This window comes from Branchiostoma floridae, chromosome 2, assembly GCF_000003815.2.
Source record: "Branchiostoma floridae strain S238N-H82 chromosome 2, Bfl_VNyyK, whole genome shotgun sequence".
Taxonomy (NCBI): Eukaryota; Metazoa; Chordata; class Leptocardii; order Amphioxiformes; family Branchiostomatidae; genus Branchiostoma; species Branchiostoma floridae.
In genome coordinates this window covers 5,486,718-5,505,408 of record NC_049980.1, presented here as the reverse complement: position 1 = coordinate 5,505,408, position 18,691 = coordinate 5,486,718, and the positions used below count along the sequence as shown (strand labels likewise).

At 40.7% G+C, this 18,691-nt stretch overlaps 1 protein-coding gene and 1 long non-coding RNA gene across 2 annotated transcripts in view; one reads left to right on the top strand and one right to left on the bottom strand.

Moving 5' to 3' along the window:
* Positions 1 to 9,700: 9,700 nt before the first annotated feature.
* LOC118431613 (cartilage matrix protein-like) overlaps positions 9,701 to 18,691 on the top strand; it is a gene marked incomplete in the record, with an annotated part of 24,193 nt that continues 15,202 nt past the window's right edge. Inside the window, 1 exon segment of the mRNA XM_035842858.1 lies at positions 9,701 to 9,900. Within this exon segment, the coding sequence (XP_035698751.1) occupies positions 9,806 to 9,900 (95 nt within the window).
* Positions 12,400 to 17,632, bottom strand: LOC118409477. Its single transcript, XR_004830447.1, has 3 exons — positions 17,349 to 17,632; positions 14,217 to 14,292; positions 12,400 to 13,336 (listed from the first exon to the last, which is right to left on the bottom strand). It is a non-coding gene; the product is annotated as an uncharacterized LOC118409477 (long non-coding RNA).

Genomic DNA, 18,691 nt, shown 5'->3' with positions numbered 1-18,691 from the left:
TATGTGTCCCCCGCTGACTCACCTGCACACAACACGGAGGATATTTTTCAAATAATTGAATCTGAATTATCCCAGTACTCTTCAGAAATAGATAACTGTGATTATATGCTAATGGGAGAGTTTAAAGCTAGAACCGGCTCCCTGTCTGACTATGTGTTGGAGGAAATAGAGGATGATGAATTTGTCCCCCTCCCACAGGAATATATGGTAGACTCAGTGCCTCCCCAGAGGACTTCCCAGGACAATCAAATCAATGGGTTTGGTTATAATCTAATAAACTTATGTAAGACAACAAACTTAAGAATTGTTAATGGCAGATTGTTTGAAGATAAAAATGTTGGTAGTTTTACATGTGTTCGTGAAAACATCCACAACAAAGACGGGTTACCAGGAAGAAGTGTGGTAGATTATATATTGGTAAAAGATAACATGTTAACCTCAATTAAAGACTTCGCTGTAGTATACAGAGCTGAGTCAGACCACATGCCCCTGCTATGTAAGGTTCCCATCAACAACCCTTCAGTACAGACCAAACACAATACCCAAAATAATGGATCAGTAAGGTATAACTGGAATGGGGATAGGGTTGAAGAATTTAAAAACAGACTACAGGGACAAAAGGTACAAGGGCTATTACAAGAAATAGTCACAGATATTCAGGAGAATGAAATAGACACAGCTGTGGAAAAAATAGGTCAAGCACTAGAAACAGCAGCAACTCATATGGAACAAAAATCATGTAGCAGAGAAGACTTGTTAAGGAACAACCAAGATGAATGGTATGGGCAGGATTGTAAACAAGCAAAACAAACTTTGAATAAGAGCCTACATAGATTCAGGAGATCTCAATCTGAGAATGATTGGAGAAATTTTAGACAGGCTAGAAGGGAATACAAGGCTATAGTAAGGGCAGCACACAGATCACATACTACAAGTCTCAGAACACAGCTAAAGATTGCAAAAAGGGATCCCAAGGAATTTTGGAAATTAGTAAAAGGAAAGAAAGTGAATAACATTGGAAATATTAGTGTACAGGATTTTGCTAATTATTTTGAAGAACTTTTCAATAAGTCAGAAGAGGAACATACAGCCGAGAGCAATGCCAATAGTATGTGGGAAAATTCTGATCACTGTAATACTGAGGTTGACAGCCTAGATAAAGAAATTTCTGAGGAGGATCTCAAAGAATCTCAAAGCAGGCAAAGCACCTGGCATGGACAAATTATTACCAGAGTTTTTTCATGAGAGTATTTCAATTCTGTTACCATACCTAAAAATGTTGTTCAATAAATGTTTCTCGCTCGGTGTAATACCAAAACAATGGACAGTAGGTGTTATTCAACCATTATTCAAATCTGGAAACAAAGATGATGTGGGGAATTATAGAAGTATTACCCTATTATCAGTATTTGGCAAATTGTTTCTTGCAATCCTGGGGAAAAGATTGAATAATTGGGGTCAGGCTGAAGAAAAACTAGTGGAATCACAAATGGGGTTTAGGAAAGGTTATGGTGTTTTAGATAATTTGTTCTGTCTAAATGCTATGGTGCATAAATATTTATCAAGACCAGGTGGACGATTCTATTGCGCATTTGTAGATTTTTCCAAGGCCTTCGATAGCGTTAATAGAGGGTATTTGTGGACGAAATTAATAAATGGGGGAGTAAGTAGTAAAATGGTTAAACTAGTTCAATCACTATATTCCGAAGTAAAATCCTGTGTCAGACTGAAGAGTGAGATGAGTGAGGTATTTACATGTAATAGAGGGGTAAGACAGGGGTGTATATTATCCCCCTTCTTATTTGCCTTCTTTTTAAGTGACTTAGATGATTATTTGACACAAAGTGGTTGTAGAGGTATACAAGTGGATGATGTTGAAATTTTAAGCTTAATGTTCGCGGATGACCTAGCCTTGTGTGCCGACTCAATAGTAGGTCTGCAAAGGGTCCTTAATGCACTTAACAAATATTGTGAAAAATGGCAGATGACAGTAAATTTAGTGAAGACGAAAGTGATAGTTTTTCGGAATGGAGGTAAGTTAAGGCGGTCGGAGAGATGGTTTTATGGTGGAAAGAAAGTTGAAGTTGTAAGCACTTACAAGTACCTAGGTATAACCATCTCTTCTAGGGGAAACTGGTATAGGGCTCAGGACACTCTTGCATCACAGGCATCCAAAGCAATTTTCATAATCAAGAAGAGGATTCACAAGTTTGGTGTATTATCCCCAGAGTTAGTCTTTAAATTGTTTGATACTATGATTTTGCCTATTATGATGTACGGGTGCGAAATTTGGGGGTTCCATCCGTGTAAACAACTAGAAATAGTACACAATAAATTTTGTAAGTATTACCTAGGAGTTAGACATAATGCATCAAATATAGCAGTTAGAGGAGAATTAGGGAGACATCCTCTTTATGTACAGAGACAAATTAGAATAATTAAATTTTGGGTAAAAGTGTTAGAGATGAATGAGAACAGGTATTCAAGGAAATGCTACAAATTACTATACGAGCTTGACCAGGTGGACAGGAAGTCCTGGTTAAGCCAGGTAAAGCAGCTGCTGTTTTCCCATGGTCTGCAAGAAGCATGGTATGGCCAAGGGGTAAGTAACAAATGAGGTCTTTAAAAAAAGGTCTAAACTACAGGCAACTCAAATATGGAACCATGAAATAGAAAACACTAATAGGCTAGAAACATATTGCATAATCAAGGACAGATTTGTGACAGAAAAGTATCTGAGTGTAATCAATGTTTTTAACCACAGAAAAGCACTAGCACAGCTGAGATGTGCATCACACGAGCTAAGTATAGAAACAGGTAGACATACAAATGTGGACAGACAAGATAGATTATGTCCTCTCTGTTTAGAAGGTGTCATTGAAAGCGAGTATCACTTTGTAATGGAATGCCCATTTTTACATAGTTTAAGAACACAACACCTGCCAAAATACTACGCCACACGACCGGACCCACACAAGTTCAAGGAATTAATGTCAGGCCCTACTACAACATTAATAAGACAGTTAGGAAAGTTTATTTACAATGCCTTCAATTTAAGAAACAAACATATCAATGTTCATCCACTCTGCCTGTCGTCCTTGTCCGCTTAACCTTTGTCCTTCATATGTTTGATTGATGATTATATTTCAGCCATACCATATATGGTATGGTGAAATATATTGTATTCGTAATGTTTCTTTCTTTCTTTCTTTCTTTCTTTCTCCTGTCAAATCTTCAAAGCGATTCATCTCCGTCGTTCCGTGACCGAATGACCTGAAATTTGGCACAAGGGTAGAGTGGGTCAATACCGAGGTGCTGTTTTCTCATTTTTTTCATATCTGCCTCTAAAATGATTTTATTGAAGTTTAAAGGTCATGTTTTGACCAAAACGGTATATTGTGGCCCCCTGTTCCCTTGAATTACAATGGAATGACCTTAAATTTGGTGTAGATAGGCATTAGATAGTTGGTAAAATGATCCGAGTAAAATTTTGGGCATAAACTACTTTAAAATGCTTAATTTCAGCGCTTTTCTGAGGGGAAATTGGTTTTCTTTCGGCTTCCTGCCGTGAACTCCAGTGACCCCAGAGCCCACACGTGCCAGGTGCCAGCGGTCTGGGGAGAGCGAGAGATAATTACTTTATGGACGCCAGCCAATCAGCGACGAGAAAGGCGAATGCTAGTTAATATTCATAAGCGGGGCCTTGCAATCCCGTATATACACAAACAGATGCATATTACAGCCTTACTGTGGCCATATGGTCCCCTTTGCCGGGTTTGAAATTGTAGTTTGCGAGGATTTGGAGTTCAGACAGGGTCATTTGAGCGGTAGCGGACGGTACGCGTGCATTGAACGTTAGTGTCGATGAATATACCAACATTCCGCATGGCACTATCAATCATTTTCGGCAGATTTGGACAGGGAAAATTGGACGGCTTGCGTTTAGTTTTGATACGTAAGTTTGACAGTGGCGAGAATGCATGTATTTTTCCCCGAACAAATGTAGGTACTTCTAGTGTTGTTGTTGTTCTTTTTTTGACGTAAACTTTGTACATTCAAATTGTAAGTAACTTTAAACTGCCAGAGTTTGAGCCCAATAAAACACTCTCAATACCAGAGTATCACCACTGACCTCCGAAAAGAACCCCCCGAACAAAGTAGAAACACCTATCCTCCAGGTCTCGCACGCTACGAGCAGGAAATTATAACACTCAGACAAGATTACGTCCGATGGCTGATTGCATACAAAGTAAAACAATTTAACAGTGGTATGCAGGGGCATATACTTAACAAAGAATTCGAAGGAAAATGAAATATATAGATAAAGCCAAATCAAGTTAACTTGTTCGTCCTGGGATTTTTCAGAAAAGAAATGAAGCGACAGGGTGGTAAAATTCTTGTAAAATTTCGAGACGTCTCCGTTTATGTAATGGCTCATACAAAACAAGAAGAAGATTGAAGTTTTTAGCTTGAAAAAAACAACAACACTCCTACTACACAGTACCTGCACCTGACAATTATTAAAACGTATGCCCTACTTGCTTAAAAAAAAGTTCACTGCAATAATAAATGCACCCACATCACAAGGAGATTATGACGGTACTTAGACCTAGTTATCGAAGTGGAAATTGTTGAATGGCGTCATGTAATTTCATGACGAAAATCTTCTGAATGGAAGATGCGTTTTTTTTCACTCTCGGAAAAATAGGAGCTGCCGCGATTCTAAAAACCAATCAGTTATGCATAGGCGCTCCTGTGGAAGATTATATTCTTCCATATGGGCCCGGGGCATATTGGGCAAGCTCTGTTTTGACATGGAATCAATTCACAATATTAGTTCTCTTTTGGGGATAACTTACATTAAATATTGCATTTTTGCGCAGGGGTGACTTGGAACAGTCCAATGTTGCGTTGGAATGGGTATGGCTGAAATATGCTGTATTTGCACCCAAGCAAATGTCGGCCTTTCTAGTTTATTTTGTGTTGATGTGCAATTATTTTAATTTGATATAACTAATTGTGAGGAGTAACACTTACATGGTTTTGTTTCGATTGATTTATTTATTCATATGAAAAATTGTTATTTGTTCCACATAAGCTCATGTCCTTGTTAAGTTTTATGATTTCTCTTTGTTCATGAACCTTTGTCCTCCTTATGTTTAATTGATGATTTATTTTGTGTTGATGTGCAATAATTTTAATTTGATATAACTAATTGTGAGGACTAACCCTTACATGGTTTTGTTTCTTCTGATTTATTTATTCATTTGAAAAATTGTTATTTGTTCCACATAAGTTCATGTCCTTGTTAGGTTTTATGATTTCTCTTTTGTTCATGAAGTTTAATATAACTATGGTTTTGGTTCTGCCATTTCATTTTAACTGATGTACAATTGGCCTTTGTTTTATTGATTTCATTTGTAACTTGTGTCTAGTTATTTATGATTTCATTGTTTTGTTGAGTGTATATCTATGTCAATTGCTGTGGCCCATTGGTGACAGAGAGCAAATAAAGATCACATCACATTATGGTTAGTTAGGAAGGAATTTCTCTCAGTTACTTTATTTGGGGCATAAATATTAACTAATGTTAAGTCAAGGTCTCCAATATGGCAATTCATTAGGATCTTTCTCCCTTCCCCATTATCATTAGAAACTTCTATGTTTTCTACATTACATTTAGGTCCAAAATAGATGGAAACTTCTCTACTTTTACTGGTTCCACAGGAGTGGAAGCCCTTCCCACCCCAGTCTAGATCAAAGGCAGTTTCTACTTCCGAAGTTACATGTGTTTCTTGTAAAAATACTACGTCTGCTTTTTGGTCTTTGCACCATTTAAATATAGTTTTTCGTTTAATCTTATCTCTAATCCCTTTAACATTTAAGGATAAGCAATTAAGATCAGCCATACTCACAAGATATTATACAGTTGTCAGCACATTTTTTGTCCTTTGGACATAAGCTCCTTACCAGAGTACAGAAAAGTCAGGGCGTCAAATCCATAAGTCCGAAAGTCCACAAAATCATAAGTCCGTTGCCTTTCCAAGTTCGTCATCCGCGAGTAGAAAGAAGTGCTTCTCACACGCGTGGTCAGGTGGTGGTGTCCCCGTCCACAGGTGTTCCGCGGGCCTTCTTCTGCGCTGCCGGAGGACTGGATTCGCTGGTCGTACTCAGCCCTCTCCGAGTTCCTCGGGGTGCTAGCTGGAACCGCCCGCATCCTTGCCTCCTTCATCAGCCTCGTCAGGGCATCGTCTCGCTCGCTGTCCCTCTGCTGCCGAGCATGGGCCTTGGATCTTTTCCGGCCCCTGGTCTTGTTTTCTCGCCTCGCCAGTGCTGTGTTTCTGGTTGTTTGTGTGTGTGTGTGTGTGTGTGTGTGTGTGTGTGTGTGTGTGTGTGTGTGTGTGTGTGTATGTTTACGCTCCTTAACTTTGGGAGCTTTTGATACTATCTTATGCTACTGTAGGATCTGCTTGGAGATTACTCCGCTACTGTGGACGCAACAGCTGACTGAACAACTTTCCCAAACGAGCAAAGAAAATGACACAACCTCTGCTTGAAGACAACCCAATTACCGAAAGCCCAAACGACCGACGACATCGATGGTCAGGTCCACAATGCCATGCAAATAGGGGTGACTTCTGAACTATTACATTTGGATTTTTCAGGCAGCTAAGATGTACAAAAGCAACGAGCATCATACCAGACATCATGGCAAACCACATTGGAATGCAATAAAGAGATCGCAAGATACAGGTGCGAACAGCATAACATCCCTTTATCTGCTCTTAGATGAATTAATGCCTCAGCACCCTGAGTTGAGGGCAGTTAGCAGTTGACAATACGAGTGATCGCTGCTGTTGTTTATATCCAGAGTTTTCAGGACGTCAGTAGATTGGATTTAAATTTGATATTTGAATTAGTCGATCAAATTACTGGTTAATATGTAAATCAACCTTATGCCAAACACCTGCTTTTTGCATACCACTGCGTCAATGTGACATCATCGCGATTGCAATTGGATAGGTGGCGCTTTTTCCACGAGTCAGGGATTTTCAGCGCGTCCCTGTCAACACTATTCAAAAAGTGTTTCAAAGTCAGTTTTACGTGTCATCAGACGAGAATCGTGGTGAATTACTACAGGGGAACTACCCATACGTCTTCGGAGAAATGATGACTAATGGAAACAGCCTGCGTTTATGAAAACCCTGGCCTCAAAATATGACAATAACGGCAAGATGGAAACGGGGGAGGGCGTCAGAAGAGAACAAAGGGACTCCATTAGAATCCAATTTCAAAGCAACCTACCGAGACGTGCTGATGGTCCAGTAAACATCACCTTACGCAGGTTAAGTGGCAATATCTTCTGTTTTACTTACATTTTCGTGTTTGACCGTCTGAGCTGCCTAAAAGTAGGAAATCTAGCTGTAATTTCAGAGTAGCGTACAACGAGACTCTGGGGTTAACGTTACTACAGGTCAACACGGCCAAACACGTTCTTGAAACGGGTCCTGTCATATACACCAAGATGGCAGGAGCACTCATCGGCCACATAATTTGGTTGCATAGGTCGCGAATGCATTGGTAGGGTGTTTGGCCCAGACCCCAGTTGTTCTGGGTTCGATTCCCATGACACTCCCCGATGGTGTGCCCTTGGGAAAGGCACCGTACATTAATTTCTTCACTTCACTCAAGTGAAAATGAGCACCTCAGATGTGAGTGTACGTTTAATCATTTTGTTTGATGATGTATGTTTTAATTGTGCTTTTTTCATGTTAATGTTAGACAATCAATTGCTTATCCTTTAAACTTGAATCCAATGTATGTCATGCCAAGCTGGGAGCCAGTATAGGTGAACACACGTGTTATATCACCCATCTACCAGTACCTGCTTTGAGGTAAATTTTGATAAGCAAATGAGCAAATCACAATACAAGTGTATAGAATATGTTTAAAAACATGTTGTTGTTGACAGAACAAAGAAAAGGGATTATAATAGCGGCACTCATTTTAATTTGACACTCACTCACTCACTCACTCACTCACTCACTCACTCACTCACTCACTCACTCACTCACTCACTCACTCACTCACTCACTCACTCACTCACTCACTCACACACTCACACACTCCCGTAGCTGGAAGCCGTAGGGACATACCTTTGTCCTTTAAACGGACCAAAAATGATACGTACACGGATGGCACCCATAGATTGAATCAGCACGGCCTTAAAAAATGAACCAGTCAAACAACTTTTCTCTCCGTCAAACTCCAAGTGTGGTGAGTCACGTACCGGTAAACGGTGTGGTTATTGATAATTATTGGCTTTAGATAAAGGTCAACTGACGAAAAGTACGTGGTTCTCTTTATGTACCGAATGAACAATGTTACATATTAAGGCCCCATTTGAGTGTTGGAAATCCATGGAAATCCTTTGCATGGTGGATTTACGATCACATGTAATAGCATTGATCCATTCATTTTTTTCACTCATGCATTCATTCATTTTATTCCTCTATAATTAGTGAGTGAGTGTAACTGAGTGAGTGAGTGAGTGAGTGAGTGAGTGAGTGAGTGAGTGAGTGAGTGAGTGAGTGAGTGAGTGAGAGCCAAACAATTTAAGTAAAATACATGAATGCTCATAAGGCCCTACAATAAAACATATTTTTAATCATGAACAAAAGATTACATAAAAATGTTGAATTTATACTACAGGGTTGAACTTTAAACAATGTCTCTGTCTTCTTCCTCCTCTTCTTGACTTATCTTCCTCGACAACGATCAATAATGGTATAGTCCACTCTGACTGTATGCCCTGTGAATGTCAATTCTGGAGTCAACCAGAGGTCTTAGAGCTCAAAAGCTTAATCGTTACGAATACTGTCGCCCTTTCATACAATATTGTTAACAGATTGACTTGAGCGCTTAAATCACACCCTATCTGGTGTAACAATGTTTGCGAAAAAAGGCCCAGCATGTCTTACACTTATCGAAAAAATGAAGGATAAAACTGGATATCAAATACCCAACTCATTGTATAATTTACTTATTGTTGCACGGATTCATTCATTAAAAATTTAGACACTTTGGAAGCAGAAAAAGTTGTTTTAAAATGTACAATTACGATCAGTTATTTTTGTGTTTTTTTGGCCATTCACTTTGCAAAGTTATCACACGGATAGCCAAGTGCACTGATATATGATCTGGACTAATGGTGGTATCTCACTGCACTTGGGGTACTGGTGCGGTACTGCATGGTTCGTTCACTGATGTTTTATTTTCGCTGATTTGTATGATTAATATATTGCGTCTTACGTAAAAGTATGACTTAGAAGACTACACAATACGCAAGACATAGGAAAATCCGCTCTTTACCTCTGAAATTCTTTGTAATATTACAAACCCCGCATTGTCACACTGGTGCCCCAAGTGCAATGAGATATCACCTCAATGGGGTAATTGACGAAAATGATTGATGCAAAATTGTGCACAATTTGCTCGGCTCGGGCGCGCCTTGCATAACGTCATTGGTTTAACGTGTGTGACGCTTATGTAGGCTCCTTAAAAACTGTGGGACCCTTTGTTCACAATCAGTCGAGTTTTGATCAAGCGCGAAGCAGGATCATGTTGGATTCTTTTTATCTCGGGATTTTTTTGTATTCTTCGTTTGTAATTAGCAATCGCGAGAGTCATAAAGGCAGCAGTCAGTTTGGATTCGTATCACGGATTTTCCCCCTCAAACTTTGGGCCGTAGAAATCGGGAGACATTTGCGATTCCTCGGGAGGGAATCGGGCACAAGTCGGCTACATGTCGTACCAGGAAGAGAGGATGGGTACTTCAGTGCGTTTTGTGAAACTTCTTTCTTTACTTCTTGCTGCTTTGTCAACCATCCATTTGAACACGGGTAAGTGATCGCCAAAGTGCTAGTAGTATGTAGTTTCTTGCTATTTTGAGCTCCATGGGATAATAATATATGTTCAGACAACGAATCCCTCGCTGTTATAGTTGCGCCTTTTTTGTCTGACTGGCTTCAGTAAGACTTGGAAGCTGGCCAGCGATTTTCACTCGCAGTTTGAGGTGCGCTTATCTCAAAAATCCCTCTCCCCACAAAAAGACTACAATTTTGAGCAAAAAAGCTTGCCTTATGATACTCCCTTTCTACTAAGACGGCGCTCTCGCCGCGCTCTCTCTGCGACCTAGAGTTTGACATATCGCTCGACGAATTTTGTAGAAAAGAAACGAATCTTTTTACACTTGGTGTGTTTGTTGTCTTCTCAGTCACACTTTTACGTTTTGCATGATATACCCGGTATGAAAGCGAAGGTTACACGTATCCTATTTAGGTTGCAGTGAGAGCGCAGCGCGATCGCCGTCTAGTGGAAAGGGGGCGCTGCAAACTACGCCCTGGACGGTTCTACACGATTTCATAGCTTAAATGTTGAAGTTTTCATTCAGGTTAAAGAGAGATTAACCTCCTTGATAAATTGTTTAAATTTTAGAAATAGTACTTGGTGACATTAGACACTGAACTCTTACCACATTGGCAACGCAATTTGTCTTGATATTCATGACCAAATGTGCCCTGGAATTGGTAAAAATATTCCAACATTTAATGTACACAAACACGGAGGGTCAAATACCGCTGATTTCATTCATGTATGGTTTTAAACATTTGCCACTGCGAGAAAGGGTGTAGAGACTATAGCTACTCCCCAAGCCGAGGTTAGGCTCCGGATGTTTTTGTAAAGTTTTTTAGTCGTTTTTATCTGGCTTTCTAATTTGTATTTTATCTTGTATTGTCAAAACCTAGACTAAAAACATAGATAAAACAGCCGAAGCCTAACCTCTGCTTGGAGAGTAGTAGAGTAATATAGGTGACCTTTTCCTTTTAAGGAAGTCGTTGTTACATGTTTGACAAGTCAAATCTACAATGTATGTGACTAACGCATAATTCGTTGCGATCGTTGACATTCACCCAGGTATGCACTTTAACGAACTGAACAAAAATCAATTGGCGCCATTTATTTTTGGCGGGAATGATGTTCATTGGGCGGGCTAGTTTACGGAGAGTGTGTGTGTGTGTGTGGGGGGGGGGGGGTTGAGAGCACTGGTGAATTAACTAGCATGGGAATGAAGCTACTCACAAACCTTGTAAAATTTCCTAATTTTTTTAAATACCAAAACGTGGAAGAACAATGACTAAGTTAACTTCAGCTTGATTTTGAAGGTACCATTTCAGATTTTCTACGTAGTGTAGACTATACAAAGAAGTGGTCTAAATCCTGAAAAGGCTATAAATCGACACCAAAACAAATGCCGTTAGTACTCTGAACGAATATCTTATCACATTCATTGTCATAATGCCACCCCGGTCAAATTATCGCGTTATGAGAGATACCAACTACTACACGGAATGTGCAAGAATTAGAGTAATTTCAGCCGTTAATTTCATTTGCATGGTTTGTTGACATTTGCCGCTGCCACCATATAGGCTAGCCTCCATCGAAGACTTCTAGAGCGGCGGCGTAAATTTTTTTGGGGGAGCGCAGATTTGCGATTTTCAACATGGGATAAATCTCTCTCTTTATGCCGGAAAAGGGAGTTTTGCTTCCCAGTCATAAAGAACCTTAGGCCATGTTGAAAATATCGAATCAGCTCAAATCTCAAAAAAAAAGAAAAAGCAACGCCGCCCCAGAAGACTGCGAAGGAGGCTAGGATTTATGCAGACGACCTTTACCTTACAGGCAGTCGTTGTTTTAAAATCTATGTCACGGATACGGTCTGTGTCACTAGCGTATGGGACGTTGTGATCTATGGCATTCAATCATTTATGTCCTTAAATGAGCCGTAAGAAATCAGTTGGCGCTGTTTATTTTGGCGGGAAGAATATGAGTCCGAACAGAATCCAAAATAATAAAGGAAAATCTATTTTATTCCTTTTTTTTCGACGTGATAATCAGAAAACGAAGTCTGAATTTCTTTGAAAATCAAGTCATTTTGGATTGGAATGCAATATTTGAAGAGACTCAAGTCCCAGGAATATTGACTTGTGGGGGCGATTGCCCTGTACAAAGTCTGAATTGTCCAGTCATCTCGTCTTGATTTCATCAGAGTGAAGAAGACTTGGGGGCGATCGCCCTGTCAGGACTTGGGGGCGATCGCCCTGTCAGTGCTTGGGGCGATTGCCCTGTGATCAGAACTTGGGGGGCGATTGCCCTGTCAGTGCTTGGGGGCGATCGCCCTGCCAGGGCTTGGGGGCGATCGCCCTGTCAGGATTTGGGGGCGATCGCCCTGTCAGTCCTTGCAGTACCTGGGGGCGATCGCCCTGACAGGACAATCGCCCGTGGTGGGCCAGTATGGGGCGACTGCCCCTACTAGGGAAAATAAAAGTACATGACAAGTAGATTTTGCACAAATATTTTGTCAACCTGTTCAATGGATCACAAAAGAACTACTCAATTGAATAAGACGTTACAGCGTAGTCATCAATCATACCTGTTTATGATACTTAGCTCCTTGAATTATGATGATCAATTTTGAACTACATCGATATCTTTCACAAGGTAGGCGTATTCCTTTCATACATACATGACAAGGTGTGTTGAAAAGCAGACAATACATATCTTACTCTTCTTGGCAATATCAAAGGATGATAATTTTCGTAGACGCTATCAGTAAATACGTGGTGCGTTTATAAGCTGTGACTACTAAAAGCGGCTGGAAAGAGAAATAGGCCTAATAGACAGATATTATGTCGGAGGAGTTAGTCCGCTAAAGGTTTACAGTTTGCCGACCTGAGCAAAATGTACTCCTATAACGGACAAACCCCTCTTGCATGTTATCCGTCTATTTGGCCGATTTCTTAACTTTCCAGCCACCCCAGGAGTAAAGGATGATTAAAGGAAACGTTAAAACAGTTTGTGTTCGTCTAACACATGAAACTAATGATTACACTCAAAACTGCGTTCTACATAAAAGTAATGGACCGTTTCTATATTTCGTTAGCTGAATCACACTTGTATTTTTAAGTCGGGGCGAGGGCCGGCAAAGGTGCCATTACCTGTTCCCTCGCCCCTTACACTTCTGTGTTGAATCTTAATAAACAAATAAACTTGTAAGTTGGATATGGTTCAGTCGATCAGTGGTTAATCCTGGTTGCAGCCAGTGTCTTGTGAATCTACTTGTTATGTTCAAATTTCATGCCCTTCGGTACGCTCTCAATTCTGGCTACATCTTGCAGCTGCTTCTTCCATCAGCGCGAGTGAAACTAGACCATACTTGCTCACTACGTAAACCTCTCCTAGTCCTTTCCATCCGTGGTATTCTCTGAGCAGCAACCTGTAGCCAATAAATGAATGAATGGATGAAGAATGACACTGCAACCCACACATAAAATAAATAGAAAGCCTAAGGTAAGGTGTGAAGCAGACACAGACACGTGTATGCATACATTGCATATTGTACAGTATGACATAAATACATACATAATATACATACAACAGTGGACTACTTATATGCCAGAAGGGCTCAAATTCACAGATTGACAGCTGAGGAAAGCAGTCACAAAAGCATATCCGACAAAAGGAATTAAGATGTGGAGCAGGCAGGAGACATGTTCCTTAGAAACATTTGATCAAAACAGTCAAAAGAAACTGTTACTTCTCTTAATCCGGTCAGAAAGTGGAATAGGGATTTGCTACATAGATGCATGAGTAAGTGATTTCATTTTTTCTCTGATGTACAGACGGTAAATATTTGTTCAGCTACCCTATTTTCTTGACAATCTCTTGAGTAAACTGACATGTCTTAGACAACTAAGTGTTACCCGTAAACTGCAGGTTCAGAAAGATTGGAATCTGTCTTTACGGATATTAATTTATTATTAATGAAGGGATCAACAAAAGTAATGACATGATTTTGTTTAAAGCAACGCACATTTCACGCTGTAACAATGTAATAAAGACAATTCAAAACCTTGCATTGCTAGGCAGAGCCATATGCATGAAAAATATATTGTGCATTTGCACACTGTCAAACTATTACTACTATATGATACTAGCAAAGGAACGGCACGATCGCAGGAAACATTGAACTAAAGAAACAATGGATATGAATAGTTAAGAGGCTATGACAGTTCATGGAATAGAGAATGGTCAAAGTCGCCTTCTATCTAGTCTATGCATAATTTTATTAACTGTGGTCTTGGTAAAGATCTTACCCCATTCCTCCCATTAGACAGCTTTCCAGACGACTTTCGCTGACTCTAAGGGATCAGAAGATGTCTCATAACGGACCTGGATAAGATTGTGGTGAGAACATGGATACAGTAAGTCCATAAAATCCGTGGCGCTTCTAACAATGTGTTTTTATAACAAGTCGCCATTTCTGTTAACTCCTAAGGTCCCATTACATCAGACAAAATCTGAAAAGAAAGAAGCGGTCTGATACAGCCCTCCAATTGCTTATCAAACGACCTGCATGCAGAAAGTGCAAATGTTGACCGTTGACCACCGAGTGACCAATAGTAGGAAAGGAATAGTAATTGAACAGGACCTCTCAACATCAGCTCACCATAGCTCTCTTGGCACGTTAAGCTGAATAAGCCATTCTTTTTGAAAAAAAAAAGTTAGGTTTGCCTTATTGGAATAATTTGTAGCAGATTGCGTAACATAGCTCAAAACCTTGCTCCTATAGTATGTAATGAAGGTAATGGCAACAATCTCGTCAAAAAGATAAAAGCTCAACACACAAATGAATAAAAAATATGTCATTGTTTTGGTTCTATACACTACACCTTAATGTACCCATATTACCAAATGATCGGAAAACGTTGAAGGCACATTAGGCGACAAAAGAACTATTTTGAATCCAAAATTAAAATCCATTCGACCTATTACTGCGATAGAGCTGTATTGCAATTAAAAACCAGTGACCGTAGGTAACATACTCTCCGACGTAATTATGATCTATGTCGGTTGTGTTGTTTTCTGGTGTGTGACACTATGTTTTATATGAAAAATATGTTCGAACACTAATTACATAGACCGACTACAATACTCAGTCGACGGTCACAGAGTAAAAATGACAGCTTGTTCCGCCAACACCACCGCTGGACTCCGAACTCCACATGACGGTAGCGCATTGGTCCCAGCGGGGTGGGGGATGTGCCAAGCGGGCTGCTAAGTACGGGCGGGCACACGACTTCCAAACACATGTATCTGGAATTGGACATTAAGGTTTCTTAGATAGCCTCCAAAGGAGACCCTCTGGGTCGTTTTTTTTCTCGTCTTTTTCACCATTTGGCATAAAAAAAAAACGTGACTTTTGCAGGACGTTAGCTAGCTAACCTTTTTTTTGTAAACCAGATTCAGATTCAGATTCAGCTTTATTCCTGGATGACTTGGCATGTATATACACATGAAATGCGTCATCAGTCACAGAATCATCTTTAAAACATTAATGCATTTACAACATTTAAAATTAGACAGCAATCGGATTAAAAAAATATACATGACAGAATCAACATTCTTTACCGATCAACTAGCACTTTCGTACAGCAATCTTACAGAACGGGGAGCAAATGACAGTTCATGTCTCTTCGTTTTACTTCTAGATGCCCTGTATCTAGCCGGGTATCCAGACCGCCGTGCTATACTCGCTAATCCCTTCGGGCCGGCAACCGATTAGCCCCGCCGCAGAACACAGTACGCGGGCCCTGGTTATCTCTCCGGGTGCCAATTACCTCTGGGTGCAAATAGAGACTGGGGCTTCTAACGTTCTCTGGCGCAAGGACTATAGATTAGCGCGAAAGGGCTATAGTTTAGAGCGAGGGACTGGTATCCAGGCTACCCTGTATCGGGCTTCCCGACGAAGACTGTACGAACTGGTCGCTTGTGTATAGCGACTCACAAATTGAAAACGGTCAGCAAAAGTATTTTATGAAACGAGAAGAAAAAGATAGCAGGCTAGATTTCGCGGGTATTCCCTCTGCATTTCACGAGAAATACATCGGTCTACTGCATACAAAACTCACATAGAGTTATACCAACACCATTTGAAGGTCCGTTAGGCTCCGACATGAAATCGAACATGGCCAAATAGGGGAACCGTACGCGTGGGAAAGCTTAACTTCTTTTACTATCCAAGCAGAGGTTAGGTTCCGGATGTTTTTTTTTTTACGTTTCTATGGCTTAGGCATTTTCCCGGGCTTTCTATTATATACCGTTTCCTTTCTTTATGCCTCGCGGCCTAGGCCGGGAGACATCAGAAAGCCCGATGAAAATGACAAAAAAAAACTAATCTCGAAGCCGATCCTACGGTGCCATAAGATAGTATCAAAGCTGGCCAGGGAGTATAGCCGGCTAAGGGAGTCAAACGGGCACCGGCACGGGAAGTTTGATACTATACATTACGCACCGTGGATCTGGTTGGAGATTTAAAAAAAAACGTCAAAAAGCAGCCGGAGTCTTATCTGTCTAACCTCTGCTTGGAGAGGAGACTTGTTTATACTAGGCGATAGCTAAATCTTTCAATTTCTTTAATCTCCAAGCAGATCCTACGGTGCCATAAGATAGTATCAAAGCTGGCCAAGGAGTATAGCCGGTCAAGGGGAGTCAAACGGGCACCGGAAACCGAATGGATGCAGATCCTACGGTGGGTTTGATACTATATTACGCAACCGTGGATCTGCTTGGAGATTACAATTTCTTGGCAGGCGAGAAGATGACTCAGCCAGGCATCCTAGCCACGTGACCCGTGACTGGTACATACAGTACCAACGGGACGTCCCTCGAGCCCTGTGCTAAACCTGGTTGTATCGACACCAGACCAGGATTGAAAATTCAAGTAAATTGCCATGTGCTTGAATCGTGATTTATTTCAGAACTACGTAGCTTAAACGAAAACTATATATCGTTAATGAAGAGTCGCCCTAACCAACTTTTGTGCTAGATCTATTACTAGATTTTATCTGTGGTACCAAAACACTTCCAGATGCCCGCATATATAATATTTTATAGAGGTTCATCTGAAGTTAGATTACATAATTTACAAGTCAAGATTCCACGAGCAAATGGAATCATACCCCGCACTCTACAACTACAGTACAAGAAAACCCACAAAGACCAACAGCGACAATCAACTGATGAGAGACCGTCTATAAAACAAGAAGCTCCTACATGCCTTGTAAGACCTTGTAGAGATCTACGGCTACTCAACTCGACAAGCCCCCCTCCCGCCTATTAAACAATAACAGTATCGCCTCCCCAAAGAACAGGTCCCCAAGTGTTATACTTCGGGTGGTACACTTCGAGTGGTACACTGTATCATTTCAGAATGAAGTTCTACATACCAAAGAACATTGGGGAGCTATCCAGTCGGAAAGGCAGGCGTGTACCGCGGTCTGTTCAGTTGTTATTTTCCATAAACGAGGCGCCCGCTCTTCCACGTTGATCGATCATTTCACCATATTTGTTACAGCCACGTGAAAGTCTGTCCGTTCAAGGGAGGCCATCCTTTGTCCGTTGCCATGATGTAACTCACGAAGAGACTGCAGAATGTCACGAAATAAGTTTAAGTCGAATCAACATAACTGTTTTGACTGTGAGAAAAGTAGTGGACCCCACACAGGACAAGCTTTATATCTGGACTGTTCCACTATCCCCCAGTTCGACACGCCGTCGATGACCCCGTTATGACCCCGGCCTGACTTACAAGATTTTATTCTTCAAGCAGATGTTGGGTAGAAGTGGTGGTCGGGATTTCGCAGGCCGCGGCTTCTATACTCCGACCCAATCCCCGCTTGGAGATTATTTGTGAAGCGTTTCCGACTAGTTTCTGTAGGTTTCTGTTTGCCCAGCATGTCTTTTTCCGAAGTACCGACGGATATTAAAAACAGTTTTAACTCTACTCTACGCTTCACATATAAAGTGAATTGGAGAAGGTGCTTTAATAGTTAGTGGCATAAACAGATTGAAATGTCGGAGGAGGATATAGCTATAGAAACTCTTTTTTTCTTAGCTGGACTTCGCGAACGAAGACCATTCTCTAGGGGGTTCGTCGGCCACATGCTCGCTGATGGCTAGTCAGTCCTATGCATGCGGGACAGACACACCCGTTCACAACGGTTGCAGGGGAATGCTTCGTTGGGGGCCTGGATCACGGCGGTGTGTCTGCAGCCTTTCTCCTCAAGAGCAGCTCTATAGAAACTACATTTATTGTCATAATGAGCTGACATCAAATGCTCAAAGCCTGTACGTGGATTTTATTTGCCGACACTTTATACATTTCGAAACGTTACCATCTGAACTGTACCTATTATTCGTGGTGGGTTTAACCCGTAGCGGTTAGAACTAAAAAAAAAAAAAAACTTAAGTCCCTGAAATGTCTAGCGACTGTTTATTTCTTTCACTTCCGTCACTTATTGGGTTTGTGTCGGTCGTAGGAAGAATCCTATTATTAGTATTAATCAGAAGTAAGGCTGTTACCCATTGTGACCTTCTTCTCTCACATACCTCAATTTCCGTCAGCCGGTCTTATCAACGCGATGGTTTTTCGCTTGCGTAACATATTTGACTATTTGACTTCATGTTTGACTCGACTTTTTATTATTATTTAAAAGATAGAAAGAAAGGCAGTCCTGACGACAACATTTTAACGTTTCTACCATAATTTGCATATGGAATCACCACATTA